The sequence below is a fragment of the Malus sylvestris genome, chromosome 9 (genome assembly GCF_916048215.2).
Source record: "Malus sylvestris chromosome 9, drMalSylv7.2, whole genome shotgun sequence".
NCBI classification, from domain to species: Eukaryota; Viridiplantae; Streptophyta; class Magnoliopsida; order Rosales; family Rosaceae; genus Malus; species Malus sylvestris.
This window is the reverse complement of record NC_062268.1, coordinates 30,779,928-30,805,680: the sequence shown is the minus strand read 5'-3', so window position 1 is coordinate 30,805,680 and position 25,753 is coordinate 30,779,928. Positions and strand designations below refer to the sequence as shown.

Below are 25,753 nucleotides of genomic sequence, written 5' to 3'. Positions count from 1 at the left end.
TACTCATAATTTGTCCCATTTATCCCCATCTTTGAATAAGCTTTTCCCATAACGTCACTAGCTCATCTCCAGTTCCTTCCTCGTAAGTGTCGCCCCACCTCCAACCACAACTACCAAACTCTTTACATTTCATTTCTATCAAGCACTCTCTTCCCCCAAATATGAATTCCTGGCCTTTTTACTCATCCCATTTCGCCTTCTTTGTTCTCATCAGCATTCCTTTTTCCTCAAGCTTCGATTCGTACACAACTTGTAGCAATACGTTTAACTGTGGAGGCATCACAAAAGTGGGATTTCCCTTTTGGGGAGATGGAAGGCCGGACAATTGTGGCTATCCGGAACTGAAGCTCGCATGCTCGAATGATGTTACCACCATTGAGATTATGGGGGTCAAATACAGATTGTTGATGATTAACCAAGATGAACAGACACTCAAAGTTGTGAGAGATGACTACTATGACAAAATTTGTTCACCAAAGTTTGGGGACACCAAACTCGATTCCAATCTTTTCGACTATGTTTTCGGTTCTTCGGATGTCACGTTACTCTATGATTGTGCTTCTAGCTCACCAGCTGGAGCTTTCAAGTGCCCCGACAACGAAACTTACGCGAATGTGGCTGCAGTACCTGCAGTTGTCCCGGGCACTCCGATTTGTAAGTCAAAGGTGGTTGTTCGGATTAGTGATCCTGCACGTTTCGGAATATTCAGTATACTGAACGTGACGGCACTTGAAGCTGCAGTGAGAGAAGGGTTTGAGGTGAAGTATAAGGTGGATAGTGGAAAATGTGACGAGTGTGTTGATTCAAGGGGTGTTTGTGGTTGGAATTTGAATGAGACTGTTTGTCACTGCCCAAATCAAACTTCCGAGTCCCGGACTTGTTCCGCCGCCACAACAGCGGCCATAAACAATCCAGCAGCAGTGCCACTGCCACCTGCTAAAGGTATGAACTAAGAACCCAATAGCTGTGCTTGATTTTGCATTTTAAGCTGAATTTCTTTCTAGTAACTTGAATCCTTAACTCGTCCTACAATTAATTAGAGGGAAAGGAAATATCAGTAGGCTAAACAATTTTGGCAACTGAGTTCCTTACATCAAACTTTTTTGGGTATAGTGATCATCAACTGGATTTCGGACTTTCAATACTTGCATAGATCATAGTTATTGGAATTATTACGATTCATGACTTCCACATACGTACAGGATACATGTAGTGATCTCCACATTACAGTCCGTATTTCAATATCTAAAGAAAATTAAGAATTAGATTGATTAGAATAAGGTAGTGGATCCTATTCCCCGTTGATATTTGTTATGTGCTTGTATGGTCTTGGGCTACTCCTCATATTGCCAATTGGTTTTATGGTGGACTCTCAATTTCATCATTCCCGACTTATATTCGAAGTAGGTAAACATTCATCAGTACCATACAATTATGTGTGCCAAACCAGCTATACTTTGTTTTGTCCCATGGACTTATGTGACTTCATTAAACCCATGCCAAATTGAGGGAATGGGAGAGCATATACGGTTAGAAATTGCTTGAACAAACTAACCGATGTTGGAGAATTAGAGAGTGGCTAGGAAGAGTGTTGAAAGTACTAATTATACCAAGCAGGGACTGTGGGACTGTATATATTGTTTAGAATATTTCAGTCACTGTCAATTTTAAGAATATTTTAGCCACTTTTTGGACTCCATACGTATGTAGACAAAATTAGAGTGATTAGCAATGTGATCGTGGTAATAAAATGTTTGAAAACAAATGAAATTGTTGTCAACTGTACAAATTTAGCATATTAAACCATCTAAAGAAATAATAATAAATAAATAAAATCAAAATTATGTAAGGCTCTTTTCACAACCAGTTTATCAAAGGAAAAAAATATACTCATAAGTGATTTTTGTGCAACACCTTTTTTTAACCATAATTACAATTTATGCAGGTATTACTTAAGTATTGATTTACGTACTTATTTTCTATTGATGGCACATCACATAATTTATGGGTAATACTAGGGAGATCAAACTTTTAAATCAAATTATGCAAACCAAACGTGGTTGTTACTTGTTGATGATTGAATTATTAATTAAGTGTCGACTAATGCGTTTTTTTTATTGTTGACACATCATTTAGTTTATAAATTTGATTTAAAAATTTGATCTCCCTAACATTATCACACAATTTACAAATGTGGTTTAAATTGATAATCTACTTTAGCTAGGCAGATAATTAATATTAACCTTCCATAACAATTAGGGGTCATGTAGTTTAGTGGTCAAATTAGTGCTGATATTTGTCAAAGTTTGAGGGCATGTCCCTTTCAAATTATAATGAAGTTGTCTGAAGTTGGAAAAGATGAACCGGCTGTGTCTTAGTCCTTACTTAATTGGTTTGTCAATAGATTATAGGAACATGATAGGGATTGGGATATTTTTAAGAGTTTTAGAGTCTGATCGATTACCACTTTATTTTTTGGTTTTTAGTTTTTATTTTTTTATTTTTTGTACTCAAGGTGCGTGAGGACAGCGTATGAGGTCCATCTCTCCCTGTTTGAAATTGATATACATTTTTGGACAATCTCTTTACGAAAAATCCAAACTTAGAGAAACTTAAATTCAAACTCCGTACTGGTTTGATTATCATCAAAGGTGAATTTAAACTACATTATTATAACTAGTTAAGTGTGAGGCTTAGCCTACTTTCCCGTCCCTGTAGATAATATTGTTTAATAAAAAATAAAAAAAACTCCACACTTTTTTCATTTATCAATTACTTAATTTAATAGTTTATGTGAATTTTCTGTATGATGTATTCTTCTCCATAAAAAATTATAAATAGGATTACAATTGTGTGTACTACAAGAAAGGTAATCAAAACCTAATTACAAATAGCCAAATATGCAAATCAAGATTTCAAAATCCCCTCCTGCAAAAACTGACCCAAGCCTAACAAAGCGCGTAACTTCGCACATACATAGCCTTCCTAACGAATCTCTAATATGCTATTCCTCCACTCATTGTATAGTATTTCTGAAAAACTGAAATTCCATTTTCCCAACAACGAAGTCTTCTCCGACAATGGTCTACTAGCAAATTAATGACCCTCCAAATGCTCTATTGTTGTGTGATTATGCACTCTAGTAAGTACCATCAATATCCAATCATCATCAGTTGCTAACTTCTTACCCTTTAATTGGAAAGAGCGTCTACACTTTTTCATTCCATAATTCTACCAGGAAATCAACAACCCTCCAAATGCTTCATAGTTGTGTGATTATGCACTCCAGTGACTAACATAAATATTCAACCATCATCAGTTCTAACTTCTTACCATTTGATTGGAAAGGGTATCGATCCACACTTTTTCATTTTAGAATTCCTTCCGTCTTCATCCTTTATAAGTCTTTTTTGCAAATTTGGCTCACATATCGTCCATTCCTTTCACAACTCAATGTAAATCTAAGGCTCTTGTTACATTTTTGTGCCCAACCTATTATCGTTATATATATATTTCAAGATCCTTATCGGTTACTTTGAAAATGAACAATTATAATTAAAAAATTGATTAAAATTAAATTGAGAAATAAGACAGTGGATTAGAAATAACACTTTAATTTTTTTTTTGAAACATTTTATCCCTGTCGTATTATTTATGGGGTTCTCCCTCTCACACAGAACAACTTGAGGAATCTTTTCTTGTTTATTGTTTTCATCATGGCATTTTCCTTACATTTGTAATGTAGTAATAAAATTAAAAAAAGGTGAAAATAATTTTCTCCTTTTTATTATAACTACCCTTCTAGTTGCGACGGCTTTCAATGACTCCATCACCCCTTGACTTTGCGTATAGCTTCTGGAAGGCTGGAACGACATACTTTTCATACCTCAATATAAAAATACCTCTAATTAGATCATTCCGAGTGGGCTAGGAAATTTCCTACAAATATTATTAAACTAGTACGAGGCGTCTTCGGATTCGCCGGTGTGCAAGATATTCAGATATGAATGTTGAAAAAAATATGAGAAGAAAACTCATAGCAGAAACAAGAGAGGCCACTGTTTCATTGAATATTTCAAAGGCTTACATTTCATGACTTGGAAGTTTGAACAACTTATATATATATTATTCCTTGTACTAATTCCCCATTCCATCTCATGCTCCAATCTCTTTGCTGAGAGTTTTCCTCCAACATCCATCATGCATTTCTTTCTGCTCCAATCGTTGTTTCCATTTCTTTTGATCGCTTCCTTCCTTTCGATCAACGTCGAGTTAAGTCTATGCCAGAATCAACAATTCACAAACTGCAGCAGCAATATCACTTGTGGTAGCGTCGGAGGCATATCCTATCCCTTTTGGGGGGTAAACCGAGCTAGTTACTGTGGTCAACCCGGATTTGAGGTCCAATGCCTAAACAACTTCCCTGTGTTCAACATGAAGGGTGCGAGCTATAGAATTCTCCAAATGAACACTACAAATTCTCGGACCGTTAAGGTCGCTAGGAACGATTACTGGGGTACTATTTGTCCTCAGACTTTTGTCAACACCACCCTCAACTTCTCTCTGTTTGATTATGTTTCTGGTTATAGAAACATGACGTTTTACTACCAATGCTTTGCCGCCATAACGCTTCCTAGTCCGCAGTCCTGCAACATAAGCAATACAGTGAACCCTGTTTACTATGTGACACAACCGGTGACAGTTGGTCAGGCATATTCTGTGAGCTGTACACATGAGGTTATTGTTCCCGTTTATGAAGAAGCTGCTCTTGCTATAGAGGCCGCCACTATGCCCAGTCAAACAATTGTCACCGATGCGGTAGAGGGGGGTTTCTCACTGCAATTGGAGATTGACAACGATGAATGCGACAAATGTTTGGGATCAGGTGGACAGTGTGGGCTTGACAATACTACTAATTCTGGATTCCGTTGCTTCTGCGCAGATCGAGCCTATGCATCCACATGTAATGGAACTAGTACTTCAAGTCAAGGCGGAGGTACGTCTGTCCCTTGTCATTCCCTTATAAATTACACATATGGAACTCCTAGCTTGCTCTTTGTTTTAGATGATTAGACGTAAACCGTGTTTAATTAGGCGTATGTGTTAGAAAACCCGGGCCTAAAATTCGGGTGTGAGCTATCTGGTCCCATGAAAAATTAGGAAGCAGAGGGAAGGGATCTAGTATAGTTAGAGCCAATTGTTTGCATAAACAGCAAACAATTAATGGATTAGTTTGGTACCCATGTTTGATTCAATGTTTTTGGTTTCTGAAACCAATTATTACCAATAACGTAGCTATGTTAATCATTTCGAAAACTATGAATTATTTTTCGAATTGAATACCAAAAAACTCCTTATGTTCCTTGGAAATACTGCTCGAGCCACCCTAAAAACTCTTAAAGATTGTTCATCTTTTTGTTATTTTGATCCGTTGTTGTTACCATAACCATTTAGTCAACCCTTTTTGTTGCTCTTCTCACACTGGAAATTCTTTTTCTCTAAGTTCTCATTTTACATACTACAAGTGGTTAAATAAAGGAAAACTAATAAAAAAGACTTGAAAATTTTGAGTTTTAACGATAAAGACAAAATAATGGGTAAAGTGAATAGTATAATGATTAACTTTTTAGTATAAAAATATGATTTTTCGTTAAAGTAAACAGTATCGGGAGTTTTTCGTTAAAGTTCCCTTAAATAAAAGTTTTTGCACACATGTCATTGTCAATGCTATATTTCTGTTAGAAAATACACCTAACCTACCATACAACTATACAATTCCACCGAAAACGCGAGTCACCCTTTGTAGACTTTGATGATTGTAATCTAAGTGCAGAGGGATTTAGCTATATACAAATCCAAAATTAAGCCAATTTTTCTAATAAGGTGGCTCATCTGTTCGACAACCAATACATATTTGGTGAGGAGACCGCTATGCAAAGCTGACCATAAAAATAGTTAGACTTGGCCTCCAAAACTTTCCTAAGCACTCCTAATTAAATTAACGCTCCAATAGAACCTTCTATTTTTTACTATTAAAAAACAAAAAACATAAACAAAGATTTAACCTAACGTTCACTTGGTCGTATTTACCCACCTATTTTGTCTTCTCAGTCGTCCTTTGCAGATGACGATAATTCCACGTTCAGCCTTCCTTTTTCAACCACTTTGAATACCTCTCTCTCTCTCTCTCTCTCTCTAGCCATGGAAACACATCTCTATCCCTTCCAAAAAATCTCTTTACTCCTTGTGATCACAACTACCTTATGCCTTTTCCATGTTCGAAATTCTTCGGCTGTGGATGACCATCGATACCTCAACTGCAGCGCGTCGTTTCAATGCGCAAATTTTGGGGATGTTCCTTACCCTTTTTGGGGATCAAGCCGGCCAGATTATTGTGGCTTCCCCGATTTCAAGCTCAACTGCAGCGGAGATGCCCCCGTGATCTCATTTGAGGGCCAAGATTATCGAGTCCTCAATATAAACCAATCTACAAGTACTCTACGGGTTGCTAGAACGGACTTTTGGAACAATCTTTGTCCGGTGTCACTTGCCAATACCACCATAAAATCAAGCCATATCGAAAATACTTCGGATGCTCAAGAAGTACTTCTGTTCTACGATTGTCCACCAATTTTCATTCCTCTTCCAAATCAGCCCACAGGTCAGTTCAATTGCAGCGTAAACAGTAGGACCACTTCCATTAATTACTACTTTGTCACAAATTTAGAGCTGCCGAATATTAGTGGTTACTGCAACACGACTGTCACTGCCCGCGTTTCTCAATCCGCAGCTGCGGATTTGGGGTTGAATTCGTCCAAGGATAATCTGGTTGCTGCACTTGATTCCGGGTTTGGGTTGAAGTGGGATGCAAGTAATACCTTGTGTGGCCAATGTCAGGTGTCTGGGGGTCAGTGTGGGTACAATATATCTTCAGCTGAATTCACCTGTTTCTGTAAGGATGGACCTAATCCCGCAAGATGTGAAGGTATGCGCCTAAATATCTTTTCAGTATGTTTATGATAGAATTTAGATATTAATCTAACCAAAAACGAATTAGCAATACGTGGAATAGACTGTAGATTACTGACCTCGGATTGATGCACTCAACATTCCGGATTGAAATTAGTATTTGATAGTGAAAGAAATTGTCGTGCAGAATTTTCTTAGAAAATCCTGCACGACAAACTTATATTACCAATTTAGGGTGGTTTATATCCATTTGTTTTAGGCTTTAGCACATCTTCATGTGTTTTTGTTAGAGACAAAGGAAAATGCGTGAGAGAAATGGGAGATGAAAGAGGGCGGAGGAAGGGTAGAGGAATGATGGTGCAATGCGGAAGCAATCTATATGGAATTAATCGGATTGAGAGAGAAGAGACGAACCCTAAGAGTATGCAACACATATTACGTGCTCGTGGCCATTTCTATGTCCTTAAACTAGTGATCTAACTATACGATCTTTTAAACTATCTCCAATTTTCTAAAGAAGTGATTTTCTTACACCTTTTTTCTCCTTCTTTGCTTCTTAAAACTACTAACTAACCATGTGCTCTTTTAAGTTCTCTTATTTTCTAGAAAGTAATTTATGCGCACCATTTTCTCATCGTCTGTTGTTTTAAGCTTGCTCTCATGTTTTGTTCTTAAACAAGCTATATAACCATGCTCACTACCAAACACCCTTCTCACTCCTATTCCAGGCTCTCAATCTCCATCCAATTCTCTTTCTGATTACCATGTCAAAACTCATATGAGGAATTCCATATTTAACCTTCAAGTTGGGTGCCTACTTTTTTCTGATTTCTTATTATCGTCTTTAATTTATGCTTCTAGATTCCAATCTTCCATTAGGCAGCTGGCATTTTCCATGCCAAAACAAAACCCACTCACATGTGTATCATATGTAGGTGCATTTTTTGGTCAATGCAAATCACCTTGGCAGAATGTTGATGACCATGTCATGGACTATGGTGCATCATGGTCCATTGAGATATATTGCTATTGAAAAAAACTAGGTTTAAGTACGTAAAACTCCTCAATCTTTTGGTGTTATTTCAAGTTAGTCCTTTTAAGTTTCAATTAATTTTTTATGTTAAATGGTACTCGTGGCAACGATGAGCCCACTAATAAGCTTATTTGAACAACAAAACTAAAAATAAAATAACGTAAAAAATAAAGATTAAAATAAACCAAAATGAACAAATAATATGAGAAAGGAACTATTTTTGTATTGGTCATAACTTGTTTGGTTCTCAGCAATCTTATGCTGCCTGCCATATAAGTTTTTCCATACCGACATGGAGAGCAGCTGGAGAAACATAATAAAATACTTTTAAGTATTTGATTAAACATTGATTATTTTAAAACCTTGTATTAGAACACGAGAACTAGAATGTGCATCTATTAATCACGATAATGCGTCATACTATTATGCATAATTTTCTTCTATGTTATTTAAAAAATAAATAAATTGTGTTTCATATTTTGGGCTTAATTAGGGTTTATTTGAGCGTATTTTTTATTGGTATAGTATGTTTCGAGTGCTTATATTTCAACAGAATAATACTTTGACTCTTTAGAAGTAGCCACATGTAAGAAGTTATTTCTATTCTTACATGACGCGTTGTAACATTTTACCATACAAACGTCATAGTCTGAATCATCAATTCATTGTCCTTATCATAATTTAAAGATAATCTCTAGATTTTTTTTTAAATTTAAAGACAATTTAGTTATCCATATTAGTTGAACAAATTGGCGGTCATGGTAACAAGTAATGTCCCTATGATTAATCTTCAATTTTTTTCATTCATATGGAGAACTGGACGATCTCTAAAACAAATGAAGATGATTTGTATGTGATGATAAAGAGAATGAACGGTTTAGATTGTAAAGTTTCTATTATAAAATGATGTCATGTCATTATGTAAAGAGTAATGACTATTTACATGTAAGAAATCAAACAATGTGCAAAACAGATATGCTAGGAAACTATACTTTTCCAATACATTAGGAAGTTGTTGATTAGAGTGGATTTGCTTTGCATTTGAAGATGATCCATTGGTGTAAATTCAGTTATAAATTTTGAACAGGTCACTTTTGGCAAAAACTTCCTAGGTAGAGTTTTCTTTTATATTTTTGGTCAAATTTCTTTAGGTACAATTGAGGGAAGAACACGATTTCTTCCATGTTTTGATGTTGGTTGAAGAAAGCTCACATGCATGCATGCCTAAGGCATTAGACTATTAAAACGTAGGTCCATTTAATCAAACTCTAGATGGAGATTGTTCTTTGTTAATTAACCACCCCCCACCCCTCCCCCCACCCACAAAACACCCCCCCCACCATGATTTAATAATAACTAAATTGCATGTGCATAGTTGTTGAACTTTTAAGAAAAAAATATTCAGCACACCTCTTTTTTTCTTCCATATGCTCTTTGATTACTTATATTTTTTTATTTTTTTATTTTTTTATATTTTAAGTGAGAATTTTAACTAGAAATACGATAACTACTAGTACAATACATATCTTGTATGACATCTTCTTTTCACACCCAAAATCTCCCTACTTTGATCAACTGCCATTAATAAGAAATCATCTACTTGGGTTTCATTCACATTGTTTGACTCAAACCTTTTAGTAGTTGACCAACACTCGCACCGATCACAAATAATTAACAATAATTACGGTATTTAATGACAAATAATACTACAAATACTTGATGAAATTACCAAAATGCCCATCAATTATTGAACAAATAGAATTCCTTCCATAGCATGCCAACGCAAAGAAATCGAAACACAGCCTAAAAAGTAAAGTAAAAAGCGCACATCTTTTGTCGGCGGCCTCCGAAAAACATTCAAAAACTGTGTACAGTCCAACATTCAAGTCAACCAACGCCGCCCGCCACGTCATCACAAAACCTCCATCCTTGCTCCACATTTCATCACTGAACTCTGATCAATTCCCGCTTCGCCCGCCCCCAACTCCCAGACGCTGTCGTTTCACTCCCACCTAACCCTCAATGCTCCCGCTCCTCTTCCTCTTCTTTCTCTTCTTCTTACTCTGCTCCGTCGACGTTGCGACGTCGTTTCCCGCCCATGCCGATCTCTCCAACTGCACCCAAACCTTCGACTGCGGTCCCCTCCGGAACCTCACCTACCCCTTCACCGGCGGTACCCGCCCCTCCTACTGCGGCCCGCCGGAGTTCCACCTCACCTGCGTCGACGACTCGCCCGAGTTGACCATCGGGCTGCTGAGCTACCGGATCCTCAAACTCGACCCGGCTCACCAGAACATGACCGTCGCGCGGTCCGACCTCTGGAACTCTAGCTGCACCGACAAACTCGCGAACTCGACTCTTGAGTCCGAGTTCTTCAGCTACGATGACGACGACGACATGGACGTCACTATTTTCTACGGCTGCAATTCCACTTTCATCGATCCCATGCCGCAGAATTGGTTTCTCTGCGACCTTAATTTCCCTTTCAAAGACGCTTATTACTTGATCGGGCCGGTGCCCCTCGACCCGATCGTGAGCGCGTTCAAGTGCGCCGTCGGGATTACGGTGCCGATTCTCAAAACCACGGCGGCGGTACTCGTCGGCAACCGGTCTCTGTTTAAGGAAGCGATCATGGCCGGGTTCAATGTCAATTATACGAACCCGTATGAGAAGCAGTGCGCTGAGTGTCTTAATGTCAATGGGCTTTGTGGGTTTGACTCGGATAAGAACCGACCCGTTTGCATTTGCGGCAAACGGTTGTGTGACCCGGCAGGTATTTTCCTTTTTCTGGGTATTGTAGAATTCACACCTAGTGGTTTTGGGCAAGTTTTAGGCACTGCTTGGGGTGCCCAAATTTAAAAGTTTAGAGTGTTTTTGGTACCGTTTACATTCATTATTTTCGAAAACTATAACTTAGTTTTGAATTGAATATCGAACTTCCCCTTAAATATATTGAGAGTTGCCCAGGGACAAGGTTTGCTATGTGCCTATATGGTCTTGGTTACTCCCCATATTGCCAATTAGTTTTATGATGGAACCTCAATTTCATCATGGTATCAGAGTGGGTTGTCCTCGTGTGAAGCCAAACAGCTACACGAGCTCCATGTCACCCAGTTGTTGTCCACGTGTAGGCTTGAAAATCCGCCACACGTGCGGGGGCGTGTTGAGAGTTGTCCCACATCGGTGAGGGACAAGGTTTGCTCTTGGGCTACTCCCCATATTGCCAATTGGTTTTTATGGTGGAACCTCAATTTCATCAAAATCAATATTAGTCTAGTCTCATTCATCCGAAAAATTAGAAGACCGTTGTGTACTGTACTACTTAACTAGTGTTGCGATCTCAATGTTTCGTTGATTTATTTGTTTTGGAACATGGATTTTTGTTTCTTTCTTTGACTCAATTAGACGAGACTAACTACTCTTTGAACTGCACAAGTAAACTGTTGTTTATACTTCTAGCAAAACTGCAAAACTATATAACCCCATATGGCATGTTCAGAGTTGATGCAGCATACATTTGGAGTTTAATTTGAAAATATGTGAAGTTTGCAACTCTTTCTGTAGCAGAATCGTTGGTACACCGTACGTTTGGGAGTATATTGTAGTGTATGACATGCAAAGTTCTTGATGCAAGAAGAATTCAAGTAGATGACTAATTCGGTCCACTTCTTATTAGTTTCCCATATATAAGTTTGCTTGGTTTTATAGAAGCTGTATGGTATCTACAGTTTGTTAAATTCTCTTCATGTGTTTCTAACTTTCAAATCAAGTTTGGATGAGATGATGTTCTTTTTATTAACTTTTTGAATCTGCTATCAATTTTTTTTATTAACACTGCTTTCTTTTTCTTTTCTTTTCTTTTTTTTGTAGGAAAAAAGACGGGAATCGCGATAGGTAATAATTCACTTCATTAACAACTTACTGTAATATTTCCACTGGCATCATGGGGCGGAGAAGAAAATCTAAACAGTATTTTGTTTCATCTTCAGGTCTTGCTGTAGGAGGTGCAATTCTTTTCGGCATTTTTGTTGGGTTCTATTTTTATTATTTCATCCAACGCAAGAAGAGGAAACTTGCTGCAGAGACTCAAAGCAAAGAGGTTCCTACACCCCTTACAAGCACTAGCGTTGCAACTCCCTCAACTAATCTCTCTCAATCTCAGAGCATCCCGTCTTATCCCTCTTTTACCTCCAAGCCTGACTATGATAATAAGGCGAGCACTTACTTTGGAGTTCAGGTCTTCACCTATACTGAATTAGAGGAAGCTACTGAAAATTTCAACCCCGCTAAAGAGCTTGGAGATGGAGGCTTTGGCACTGTTTACTATGGTTCGAAAATACTTCCTTTTCCACCTACTTTGCAAGCAATTTATCTCACCAACAGATAATCTTGATTATGTTTTGTTAAACGTTCTAATTGTCCGTCCAGGTAAACTACCTGATGGCCGTGTAGTTGCAGTGAAGCGCCTTTATGAAAACAATTTCAAACGTGTGGAGCAATTTATGAATGAGGTCGAGATCTTAACTCGTCTTGAACACCGGAATCTTGTCAAGCTGTATGGATGCACCTCAAAACGCAGCCGAGAACTTCTCCTTGTTTATGAGTATATTCCTAATGGAACAGTGGCTGACCATCTCCATGGGAAACGAGTGGAATCTGGCTTTCTTAGTTGGCCTGTTAGATTGAGCATTGCCATAGATACAGCTGATGCACTGGCTTACCTCCATCGCAATGATGTAATACACCGCGATGTCAAGAGCAACAATATTCTCCTAGACAACGACTTTTGCGTGAAAGTGGCTGATTTTGGTCTGTCACGCTTGTTCCCCAACGATGCCACCCATGTGTCAACTGCTCCGCAAGGGACTCCCGGCTATGTTGATCCCGAGTATTACCAGTGCTACCAACTCACAGACAAGAGTGACGTATATAGCTTTGGGGTGGTCCTGATCGAGCTTTTATCGTCATTACAAGCAGTGGACACCAATAGGCATCGGCTTGACATAAATTTGGCCAACCTGGCCGTCAACAAAATCCAAAACCATTTAGTAAATGAGCTGGTCGATCCTCTTCTCGGGTTTGAAACAAACGTTTCAGTTAGAAGGATGACAACAGCTGTGGCAGAATTGGCTTTCCGGTGTTTGCAACAGGAGAAGGATATGCGACCGACCATGGACGAAGTGTTGAAGGGTTTGAAAGCAGTCCAAAACGAAGATCTTGGTTCAGAAAACGGCGAAGCAGTGGTGCTGGATATCGGAGCAGACGAGGTTGGACTTTTGAGGAATATGCCACCCCCGCTTTCACCGGACTCGAATGGAACTGATAAATTGGTTAGCAGCTCTACCACACCTAGTTCCTTTTAGCAGTAGAGATTTCCATATCCTCCTTCCTTTTTTTTCCAGTGGGCTGCAGCCTTGAGTTCTAAAACAGATGGTAAAAAGTATTGTATACTCTCATATACACGGATGTTAAAACTCGAGTGTCTTTCCATATTGTTAGTTGATTTTCTTTTGATTTGTTGATACAAGTTATATTGAAGAAGCATCATCACAATGTTGTGCATGCTTAGCAGACAATGTACATAAACAAGTGAAGCCATCAGCACTTGAAATGTATTTTTGTTAGTATTTTCTTATCGGTTTTTCGATATTACAAATAGAACATATTTAGGTTCAGCAAAGTTAGCTAAAACAATTTGCTCTATACTCTGCACCAAAGTTTGAACCCCTTTCCCTGTAGTTTAGACGTTTGTCAAAAACCTAATACATGGTTTTTCTTTTTCTTTTTTTTTAATAACCTTTCCTCACATTTTAATATTTCTTTTCTATTTTTCGCCTCAACAGGTTTTTAAGAGATGGGACAAAACTATTTAATCCAAGCCATGGTGGTGAGAGCAATCTGGCTGCTTCTATCCTCCAGATCGTGGGATTGATTTGGTAACTCGTAACTTGTAAATCTAGGATGCCACTACGCAAATTGTTATTGCCTGATTGGCGACTGACTTGGTATACGATGACACAATACGATACTTTCTTTATTATACAGTACGTACGGCAGAGATGAATTTGGACGGTACGGTATTTTGTGTGAATGTACAGTACAATTATGTATAATTATACATTTTTATATACACAATCAAACCAAACAATTATTCTTATTCTTCAATGCCATGTCATGGAGTACGCTAACAAGCTCATTTGTAAAAGCCCATTTTATTTAGAGTACGAAAGTTACGCGTGACATGTACATAAGAAAAAGTTGTTTGACAATTTGACACCAGAAGCCAAAGAAAAGCAAAGATTTGAGGGGATAGCATCGGATTTCAATTTGTTAGACCTTGACTTTCACTTGTTAAATTTGAGAAAGGAAGAACAAGTGTGACATTTACTACAACTAAAACGCTGTTTAGCGAGAAAAAACAAAAGACAAAAAAAATTAAATATGAGATCGGTTGGTCATCGAACTTTATCAACAGGTGAATGGATTCAGTAAATGAATTACGAACCGTTTATCTATTTATTATAATTGATTAACTAAACAACATGGATTTAATTATCTTTTTATAAATATAAATTTTAAATTATTTATAATATAACAAATGAATCATAAGTAGAAAATTTTGCAAATCGACCACTAAATGAATTGGGGAGAATTTCTTGTCAATGTATGAGAGCCAAGCCTTTTTCTTTCTAAAGCCCCGCCCCACACTCCACTTTGACACCTATGTTCTCCTCTCCACCAAAATACAAATAAATAAAATACATTTTTCAGCACTATTTGCTTGCTCACTCCAATCCCAACCCTCCCACTCCTCCCCAGATCAGATCTCACATTCCTCCACTCCACCACCACCCATGATTTCTGGCCATTGAATCGCCACCCGCAAAATTCACACCGCCAACTCATCGTTTACCATGGTGACCCTGCAAAAAGTCAAGCTTTTAGCGACTCAATGCGCCGTCACCGATAGCCCAACGCGGAGCCCATCGGCCAGCCCAGTCATTCACCTCCGCCGCCGCAAAACTCTAAGAATGTTCCTCTCCCGCCAGGACCACCGCCGATTGCCTAGCCGGACCAATTCCTCAAAATCTCCACCCATCGACGGCGACAATCGCGACGGTGATCCGCCGCAGAAGAGCAAGGATGTCGCTCGGGTTCGGCGCAAGCTCAAGGACCTCTTCGTGTCGTCGCCGCCGTTCGAAGATAGTGTTTCGGATAGGAGAGGTCGAGGAATTGTGGACGGAGAAGAAGAGCGAGGGTTGTTATCGGAAACCGGAAGTGGTGGCGGTGCCGGTAGGTTTCCGACTCGGGGAGGCGGAGGGTTGTCGTTTCGAAATAGGTTGCTGAAACGATCTTGGCGGCCTGTTCTGGTTTCCATCCCCGAGTAGCAAGGCGTCCTCAATTTTCTGTGAAAGTACGGATAATTCCCTTTTTTTAATTTTTTTTATTTGTTTTTGGAAAATATGATTGGAATGTAATCTTATTAGATTAGTTTTTTTTTCAATTTTTTATTTTTATAAATAGTAAATAGATTCATAATTTAATATTTTGGTGGCAACGGGCATATTTTGGCGCCGCCCAATGCTAATGTGCGCCGGAGCTGCTAAGATTAAGAGCAAGTCCACCGTTGGACCTTGCTCAGGGGACAGGCTGGAGGAAAGGCCCGAGGGCCGGTGGGTTCGGCTGCAGCGTACCGACAACGATACGTGGCCTTCGCGGCCCTATATTAGAGCAACTCCAGTGGAGGCTGGTTGCTCGGGCGATAGGCGAGGACAAAGGGCCCGAGGGCCGGTGGAGAGAGGTCCAGCCGTGTGGAGGCTGAGCGACGGTGGGAGCCCGAGCGAAGGTGGGGTGGGGAGTCGACGGGCCTAGGGCCCGAGGGCTTTGCAATTTTTTATTTTTTTTGTGTCAGAGAGAGAGAGCTTTTGTAATTTTTTATTATTTAAACAAACAAAAAAAATTATTATTTTAATTACTTATTGTCAGGGGAGGGTTCCAAGGGTGGAGATGTAAATGGCAATACTGTTCATTAATGGTAGTTACTATTTATTTAAGGCAGTTACTGAGCGACGGTGGGAGCCCGAGCAAAGGTGGGGTGGGGAGTCGACGGGCCTGTGGCCCGAGGGCTTTGCAATTTTTTATTTTTTTTGTGTCAGAGAGAGAGAGAGAGCTTTTGTAATTTTTTATTATTTAAAAAAACAAAAAAAATATTATTTTAATTGCTTATTGTCAGGGGGAGGGTTCCAAGGGTGGAGATGTAAATGGCAATTACTGTTCATTAATGGTAGTTACTATTTATTTAAGGCAGTTACTAAGCGACAGTGGGAGCCCGAGCAAAGGTGGGGTGGGGAGTCGACGGGCCTGTGGCCCGAGGGCTTTGCAATTTTTTATTTTTTTTGTGTCAGAGAGAGAGAGAGTTTTTGTAATTTTTTATTATTTAAACAAACAAAAAAAATATTATTTTAATTGCTTATTGTCAGGGGGAGGGTTCTAAGGGTGGAGATGTAAATGGCAATTACTGTTCATTAATGGTAGTTACTATTTATTTAAGGCAGTTACTGTTCAATAGGGTGGATTGAATAGTGGATTGTCGAGGGCTCCATGGGTGGAGTTGCTCTTAGCGGAACATCATCTCCGCTATTTTGTCAGTTACATTTAAATGTACGTCAGGATCTTATTATTAAAAATTTAAAAGCATGGTGGATTTGTGGAATTTTCTTGTGGAGCAGAAATATTTCTTATTTAAAAAAAAAAAAAGATTAGGCCAATTCGTGGATTTAGGCCCTCTTCAATCGAAAGGATAAATATAGTCTGTCCAAAAATATTACTTTATAAGAAATTATTTTTACATGAATGATAGATCATATTTATATATTATCTCAAAAGCTAAATATAGTCCCTTCAAAAATTTATGGGAATTGTTACTAACCCTCCAAAAATTAGCACTCCAAACTTTCTATAATTAGAAAGAAAAATACACTTGTGAGGAGGGTATAATGAAAATTTTGAAATGCTAATAACAGTTCCCAAATTTATTAGTTTTAAGTTTATACTTTAAATTTATTATTTTATTTAATTAAACTTCCGTTGTATGTTTTCAATTTAACTGTTTGATTTGAATCAATTATTATTGTAGAGGAACTGTGCCTCACAAAAGGCTATGAGGGGGCTACATTTGGTCAGTCTAATGCTTATTTGGCCAAATAATGGCTTGAATTTTTGGACAACTCAAACTATTTTTTAGCTTTTAAACCTTTAGACCTTTTCATTGACGATGACCTTAGTGTCTTGTCTTTTTTTCTTTCACTTAAAGTAGAATCATAAGAGAATGAATTACATAAAACGTATTGATCACTATGTGATGTAATGTATTTTTATATGTAATTTATCTTCACGTGACAATAACATTACTACACTAAAATGTCTTGGCGCCGCTGAATGTGTTTCACTATAGTTGCTCTCCTTGTATAATTGATATTCCATGCCAATCTACTCAGAGATGAATGCTAAACGTAGTGGGTTGTAAAAAATAACTCTAAACATCAAGATAATCTATCACTTGAATAATAAAAGATTAATTCGTACTTATTTGGTAATTAAACGAGATTATACAAGGACAAGGTTTGGACAAAGAAACTAGGGGAGTAATTAATTTTTTAATTAAAAGTCTGTCTCAGTTGCAGCTTGCACGTGTTGGTTTCAGAGAGGTTCCATAACCAAGTATACAGAGTACAAAAACTTTGCAGTAATACGTCCCAAAAATTTATACTAATGGACCCAATAATCATGATTTGGAACACATATGCACAAATTAATCATTTTAATTACGTCTTTAATTGTAAATTAAGAAACAAAGATGAGGAGCTACTTAGCTTGTTAGGATTTGAAAGGACACAGCCTTTTTCTTTGGGCTGAGACGGACACAATCTTCATACTAAGGTTTTGGATCGTGTAAACTTCCTAATTTTGGGCTTTCACCCTTTTGTTGTTGTTTTATTTTTTTTTGTCTAACCCTTTTATTGTTGTTGGACTGCATTTATAAGAAAGCTTACGTGGAATAAGTACACAACCATATTAAAAAGGGAGTTTTAACGAAAAGCTCACATTATTATTCAATTTAACGAAAAACCATATTTTTATACTAAAAAATCAAACATGGTATTATTTATTTTACCCTTTATTTTGTCCTTATCATTAAAACTCAAAGTTTTCAAGCCTTTTTAATTAGTTTTTTTTATTAAAAATGGAACTTTAACGAAAAGTTCCGGTAATGTTCACTTTAACGAAAAATCACACTTTTACACTAAAAAATCAATCTTGGTACTATTGACTCTACCCTTAATTTTGTCATTATTGTTAAAACTCAAAATTTTCAGATCACTTTTATTAGTTTTCCTTATTAAAAATTCATGTTGATCCATGTTCGTTGTTTCATATAATTTTGATCACACATCTGACACTATCGTCGTAACTGTCAACGAAAATGAGCAACTCAGACTCGAATTGTAAGATCCATTACAATTCAAAAGCTCAACCTTGTTTGATGATTCTTGAACCATTATAAATCTTAGGATGTCTAATATACATTTTTTTTTTAATAAAAGATATTATTTATACTAAAAGAGAGGAGGGATGAACTTAACTTCACAATGGGTTAGCAATAATATGATTTAAATTCGCATTTGGCGAGAATCAAACCTAAGATCTCTTATCGTTATGAAAATCGACCATGAACTTAAACATGAATTGTAAAGGAGAAGTTAAGGTTGAGTTAACATTTCAAGCATACATCTCATTTTTTATTTATTTATTTATTTATTATACATATATATAAATTATTAGAGGGAGGAGAAGGATTCAAAATTATTGCAATAATTTAGAGATTCATAAAAAATAAAATAAAAATTTAGGAAAGAATAAGTTTCAAATCCGAGATGTATGGATGGAAAGCCAAACACTATACCCATTATAATATGACCATATTGGAGCACATGCAACTTAGATCCTACTTTTTGTTTTCTCACGCCAACTTTGCTAATTAGTATCACAAAAATTAGGTAAAATCTATGTACAAGGTTCATTAGCAACATCGCCACCATCACTCGATTGTGCATCCACCACCATTGCCGTTATCACTCCTTAAAATTAGTTTCCTTTTCTCTTTTTATTTTCCCTACCATTCTCTAAAACCCTTTTCGACCTCATTGTACGTAATTCAAGCTCATCCATCATCAATACATATTTATTAATATTTTAGGTAAAACTGTATTAAACACTATTACATTGTTTTTTTTTTCACTCACAACCATATTTAAAATACATCGACAAACGCTTAATTAATTTACTTTATAACTGATAATTCCACAAAAACAACTTATACAAAAAGTAACAACAATACCAAACTCAACTTTTGTCCAATTGACTTTTGAAAGGGTATTTGCCTTCTTAGAATGTCAAAAATTCTATGTAGAGTGTTTTGACAAAAAAATGGTTTTCTAATTTCGAAGAGATGTCAAAATCCTACGTATATTGACATTCTCCATTTTGCAGCCAAATTTGAAGAAAAGGTCCAAAAAAATTTGTTGTTTTATTTATTGTTGGATACACATATTTCCTTCTTTGTTTTTCTTCACTTATTGATTATTTAATTATTAAATTCGTACTGATTTGATTTTATAAATAACCAAAGAAACATTTTGATTCGGCATCTCAATTTTTTTTGTACAATTGGTATTATCTACATTAAGAAAATAGAGTAAGCTAAACCTCACAATGAGCTAACAATAATGTGATTTTAATTCGCCTTTAGCAAGAATTGAACCTAAAATCTCCAACTTACAAGTAAAGATGAATACTGTAACATCTCACATTACCCAGGGGAGTAGATCCTCTAAGTCTTATATGTATATTCCCACATCTACCTAGCACGAGGCCTTTTGGGAGCTCACTGACTTTTTGTTCCATCGGAACTCTGAAGTTAAACGAGTTCGTATGAGAGCAATCCCATAATTGAAAATTTCATCAATTTTTTGTTAATTATTAGCACGTGAGCCAGCCTTATGTTCTAACAATTTATGAAAAGTTTCATTTAGCCTAATATGTACGGAGGGTTCCGTTTTAGCTTAATATATGTGCCTCCCGTGCTAATAATTAACAGAAGGTTTATAAAATTTTTAATTTTTGGCATAAATTCTAACAAACTTCATCACAGAAGCACAAATTATAATTTTTTTTTCCATATAAACGATCTTCCAATTACCTTATCACAAGGGAAACTAATAGTCCAATTAGCCTAATGACATACCATGTGCCGATGCTCATCTGCGATCCCCCTTGAACATACCTTTGAATTTTGATGTCTCCCTGCACACCCAAAGTGACCACGTGATACTTCAACTCGACGACACGTCACAGAACCAAACTCCACGTCAGCCGTACAGATCGTCAGACACTCAGTGGACCCCACATAACAATAGGATTTGGATACTTGCCGAATCCCCTCCCTAAGGATCCTAGGGATCAATAAACACGGACCGTTGATAAAAAATCGTGCGGCCATAATTTTTTTATTTTTTTATTTTTTTATTTTTCAAGCAAAACGATGCTGCTTTACTTTTAAAAATATAAAAAACATTTAATTAGGACTGCACAATTTTTTATTAACAGTACGTGTTCGTTGATTCCTAGGATTCCCAAGAAGGGGATCCGGCGAGGATCCAAATCCTATAACAATAAACCAAGAGATTTTTAATCTGCCGGAAACATAGTCGGAATAAACCAAGAGATTTTTAATGCGCCTAAAACATAGTCAGTATAAATCAAGATATTTTTTTAGTATATCAGAAACAGTCGGTGCATAATATGTCATAATATAAATAGTTGGATACTTAAAAAAAATTTATGTTTAACACTTATATTATGACACTTGATATATCAATGATTCCGACACACTAAACATTTCATCAATCCCACCTTGGGCCCAACTCCCCACCCCTCCTTATCTTATTCTTATCCCATTGTGTCACACTAAACATTCATATAAAGTCGCCGTTCGAAGAACAAAAAATTTAAAACAAATAAATAAATTAAAAAAGAAATAGACGACGATGATGTGATTTCCTCGGCCAACTTTGACACGTTCTCTCACTCCCTCCAATTTCCACTCACCACCGCCTTCCACCCCCACGCGCCGCCACAGGCAAACAATCACGTGCTTCTGGCGCGCTCGTGTCTGTCGGTCTGTTTAAGGCGAGATCGATCCAGTGGTGTGCGTTTGGGGACTCTGAAATTTTGGTTGCCGCTGTGATGAGAAGAACAATAAGATGGGCGGAGTGACCTCTTCGATCGCAGCCAAGTTCGCGTTTTTCCCGCCGAGTCCGCCGTCGTACAGAGTCGTCGCCGACGAGTCGTGTGGAGGGAGGCTCTACATTCCGGAGGTGCCGAGGAGGGAAGACGTGGATGTATTGAAGCTCAGGACTCGCCGGGGAAATGAAATCGTGGCCGTACACGTCAAGCACCCCAAGGCCTCAGCAACCATGCTTTACTCCCATGGAAATGCTGCTGATTTGGGGCAGATGTATGAGCTTTTCGTCGAATTGAGTGCTCGCCTTCGGATTAATTTGATGGGGTAAGTAAGTGCTTTTGATTGTGGATTTTGTTTCTGGGGTTTTTGAATTTGATTGCTTTCAATCTATTTGCCAATAATTCTTATGCGATTGCAAATTTGGAGTTTTTTTTTTGTGGTGTTTGTTAGTTAATGCAGTTAATTTATTGCTAATTAATCCAATTTAGAGTTATTAATGTGGAAATATATTAGGAAGTAAATCTTGTAAAATTTGGAAGCATCACTACACGATTGGTTGGCTCAATTACAAATATTCCAATAAATGCAAAATTGCAAATCAGTGCCACCTAAGGTAGTATAGAAATGTGGTATAAAAACATGGTATGTATAGCATTGACAGCAAAAGTATAAAACTTTGTTAAAGTATTTATAGTTCTTCGCACAAAGAAAATTGAGCCTAGTTAAACAATTAATTAATTATCATTAAGATCTTGGGAGCCCTTGGGAGCCAGCTGAAAGCCAAATTTTCCCTTCTCCCCAGAAATAGACTTCCAGTTTTGGTGTTTTTGTGTTCATGTCCAGTTTCTATATTCCCTAACGAAAACAGCTAGATTTACGACGATGTAGCATAGAAGGTGAATAATGTAGCCAGAAAGCTCATGTCGGGGTTTTATAATTTTATTTGATTATTTGCCCTTTTGAAGGTTAAAGTTTTATGCGAGCATTCTTTGATGATAACTATAATGGTGAAGCTCTAGTCTTTATTGCCTAGTCTAACACCTTATGTATTATTTTTGTATTATTTTCTGTGGTGAAGCTCTAGTCTTTGATGATAACTGTTAGCGATTCTGGTGGAAAAACAAAAAGATAGTAACTACTAACTAGTGATCTTTTATGAAGATTCTTACTATTCCAAGTCTTAGATAAATAAATAGGGTCATTGATTTTTTTGGGTGATTGATTTTATTGTTGAACGCTATTCACAAGTCTGATTGGTTCACCAGTGATCATATTGGTCCTATAGTTCAATTATCGGCAGATTCAGACATTAAGTATGTTGATCCCCTTGGTTTTTCCTTCTTTGATATGCATCTACTTGGTTTCCCTTACGTCCATATACACATGAGATACAAATATCAAAAAAGAAAATGGGTCCATTCTAACAGTCACACAAGTAAAATATTCAGAGGTTATGACGTTGATTTTAGGAAGATATTAATTCATATTGCTGAACAAAGAGGTGTTACCAATGTACATGTAAAGTTATACCATGAGTGTTTAGTAATCCACTAAACAATAGAGAAGTACCCTGTCTGAAACCAAGCAACCAAAGCGAAAAAGAAAAAAAAAAAATAAAAAACCCGTAGAGAACTTGATTTGAAATGCAGGTGAAGTGAGTCATCTTTGAATGCCTATTCCCACAAAATACCAATCAGATAATGCCTCATGAAGTTTATTTAAACAGAGGAACGTGACAAGATGTTCAACTATGTACACAGGTCAATCAGATTATCAAACACATTATGTTTGGTGTTGGCATTAAGGAACTCAAAAACAAGATTTTTTTTATTAATAATTATAGCAACCAAAAAGCATTCAGTCGAGACTCATGACCAGTCCAGTAAAGGAGTACCCGCAGGCTGTAAACTCTCACAAATTTTTGAAAAATCACCAAGAGACACAACGAGCACATACTAGATATTTCAGCTCACCCACCTGGCGGCTCTATAATTCTGCAATTGTTTTTTTTCATCCAAAAAACCCCTTTCGTTTGTTTCTACATTCCTATCCAGAAAGAATAATTGAGTTCGTATAGGCATAGTGGCGGTCACAGTGGTTGCACGGGCAGGTTCTCATTTGTTTTTTATTGACGCCTCTTTCTTTAAGTGATTATAATATGTTTCTATCATGGACTTAATTTAATAGTGTATGTTTACATGGATTTCGCAGGTATGATTACTCTGGTTATGGACAGTCAACTGGAAAGGTTAGAAGCTTAGTCCCACTTATGTTGTAATAAGATGCTACCTTCTTAAAGTGTTTATGAGATCTGAGAGTTAGATATGGTTTATCCAACTTAATTGGTGTAACGTATGATATCAGCTGTGTCTCTGTGTGTATCTTTTTATTTATTTGTTTTTCTCTTTTAGGGAAGGGTGTTAGATCATGGTTCTTGTTTTATTTCTTGTTCAAGATATTAAGCTTCTGATCCGGCTGTTAAAAATGAAGAAATTCATTATACTTTTCTTTGGCTGGGAACTATATGGTTAAATGGGCACTCGAGTGTAGAAAATGTGAATGCAGATACATCGTGCAAAAATGGATTCTGATTAGGAAACTAAGGTTGGAGATCTTTAGCATGTTAGTATCCTTGTTTTTGGTTGTTGATTTTCCAAGAGAAAAATGGACTGTAGCTTGATGCATCTGAATATATGCTTGTTTCCTTTTGTTATTATATGCGAGTGATAAATATGGGTTTTGCATACTCATTCATTGATGTCTGTTGCTTACCAAATTACTTTGTGAGTGTGGCTAAACAGTTAGGTTTAGTAGCAGTTCATGCGTAATAAGTAACAGTCACCCTTTCCTCTTGAATCAGGCAACTGAATATAATACATATGCGGACATTGATGCAGCTTACAAATGCCTCAAGGAGAAATACGGGGTCAAAGATGAACAACTAATATTATATGGTCAGTCTGTTGGTAGTGGTCCCACTGTTGATCTTGCATCACGTCTCGCAACCTTGAGAGGTGTGGTGTTACACAGTCCTATTTTGTCTGGGCTGAGGGTATTGTACCCTGTCAAACGGACGTACTGGTTTGATATTTACAAGGTAATTTTGTAACAGTGATTTTGCACTGCCTGCTTGTTTCATCCTCCAAACAGGACTTATATTATCGTTTTCTAGATTGACCAAAAACTATTATCTTTTCCAGAATATCGACAAAATTTCAATGGTGAGCTGTCCTGTTCTGGTTATACATGTACGTTTATCTCCTCTCTTCCAGTTTTTACTCTTCTCTCTGCACACACACACACACACACACACACACACGTCTGAATGCAGACAGAGTTTGAAGTGTAACCACACAGTTCTTTAGTAAATTTTCAATAGATTACAAGTTTGTGGTAGAATCTGCAACTTTCTCCCGCTGTTAGGGACAGAAGATATAAAAGGATGTTTCATGCATCATCTATCAAACGAATGATACAAGTGAATTTGGTTTGGCAAAAACTCATTAGATTGGTTTGAGAATTTCATTTTATGTGAGAGATTGCAGTCATCGTCTTCTCATTGGAATCAGGATAGGGTAGCCACTTCATTTTAAATGGTTTATGTTACCGCCACTCGTTCACATTCCCTTTCCATCTTTTCTCATACTAGAAACTGCTGCTTGTTTTGTGTGGAAAGTAGTAATAAAATGTTCCATGCCCAGGGGACAGCAGACGAGGTCGTAGATTCGTCCCATGGGAAGCAACTATGGGTGCTTTGCAAGGAAAAGTATGAGCCTTTATGGCTCAGTGGAGGTGGACACTGCAATCTTGAGCTTTACCCAGAATTTATCAAACATCTAAAGAAATTCGTACACAGCCTCAGCAAGTCAAAATCGACCACAAATGGTTCTAGAACAAGTACAGTAGATTCTGAGAACAAGAACAAACTATCTGAAACCGGTACTTCGGATTCAACTGAAGTGGGTTCTGATCTTCCAGAAGTTTCTAGAAACAGTTTAGATAGTCGACTAGAGAAATCTAAAAAGTCGAACAAGCCCGAAAAGTCTCGGATGAGCACTGACCGAGTCGACACGTTTAGGAGAAAGAAGGGATTAGTGTGGTGATTTGTTATTACATGGAGAGCAGTTGAAATAAGTCGTGTTGTTTAAATGATGCGTCCATTCCATAGCGTGTTGTTCACATAAATTATATGTTTCATTTTGTATGTATTTTCTGCAACTAGGGAAAGTCCTGCTTTGTATTTCTAATGCGAAATCAGCTTCATTTAAACACGCCGGAGACCGGAGATCTTCGCAACTACGGAAGAAACCTACGTCATCGGTGTTGCTTTTGAATTGCCCTCTAAAAAAACTCCTTACTGTTTGGAGTCATGTGTGCTGTGTTCCTCTTATGCGTCTCCTCCCCGTGTTGGTTCATTTGTTCACGTCTCCGCCTCTTGTCCGCCTCCG

At 37.4% G+C, this 25,753-nt stretch overlaps 3 protein-coding genes across 7 annotated transcripts; all 3 read left to right on the top strand.

The window, feature by feature from the left end:
* LOC126582675 (LEAF RUST 10 DISEASE-RESISTANCE LOCUS RECEPTOR-LIKE PROTEIN KINASE-like 1.3) lies at positions 1–14,159 on the top strand. 5 transcript variants are annotated; one of them, XM_050246845.1, is made up of 5 exons: positions 3,818–4,996; positions 11,873–11,896; positions 11,992–12,330; positions 12,431–13,332; positions 13,846–14,159. In XM_050246845.1, the coding sequence occupies exons 1-5, from the start codon at positions 4,093–4,095 to the stop codon at positions 13,873–13,875; spliced, it is 2,199 nt and encodes a 732-aa protein (XP_050102802.1). In that variant the 5' UTR covers positions 3,818–4,092; the 3' UTR covers positions 13,876–14,159. The 5 variants fall into 5 exon arrangements, with proteins under 5 accessions (XP_050102804.1, XP_050102801.1, XP_050102802.1 ...); XM_050246847.1 differs by lacking the exons at positions 3,818–4,996; positions 13,846–14,159 and adding an exon at positions 1–942 and having other exon boundaries at positions 12,431–13,637; XM_050246844.1 differs by lacking the exon at positions 13,846–14,159 and having other exon boundaries at positions 3,815–4,996; positions 12,431–13,637.
* Positions 14,160–14,653: 494 nt separating this feature from the next.
* Positions 14,654–15,546, top strand: LOC126582679 (uncharacterized). Its single transcript, XM_050246853.1, has one exon. It carries the CDS (start codon positions 14,917–14,919, stop codon positions 15,388–15,390), a length of 474 nt encoding a protein of 157 aa, XP_050102810.1. The 5' UTR covers positions 14,654–14,916; the 3' UTR covers positions 15,391–15,546.
* A 5,511-nt stretch (positions 15,547–21,057) lies between these two features.
* LOC126582210 (uncharacterized) lies at positions 21,058–25,574 on the top strand. Its single transcript, XM_050246263.1, has 5 exons — positions 21,058–21,629; positions 23,517–23,553; positions 24,166–24,402; positions 24,506–24,553; positions 25,007–25,574. Exons 1-5 carry the CDS (start codon positions 21,325–21,327, stop codon positions 25,406–25,408), a joined length of 1,029 nt encoding a protein of 342 aa, XP_050102220.1. The 5' UTR covers positions 21,058–21,324; the 3' UTR covers positions 25,409–25,574.
* Positions 25,575–25,753: the final 179 nt, after the last annotated feature.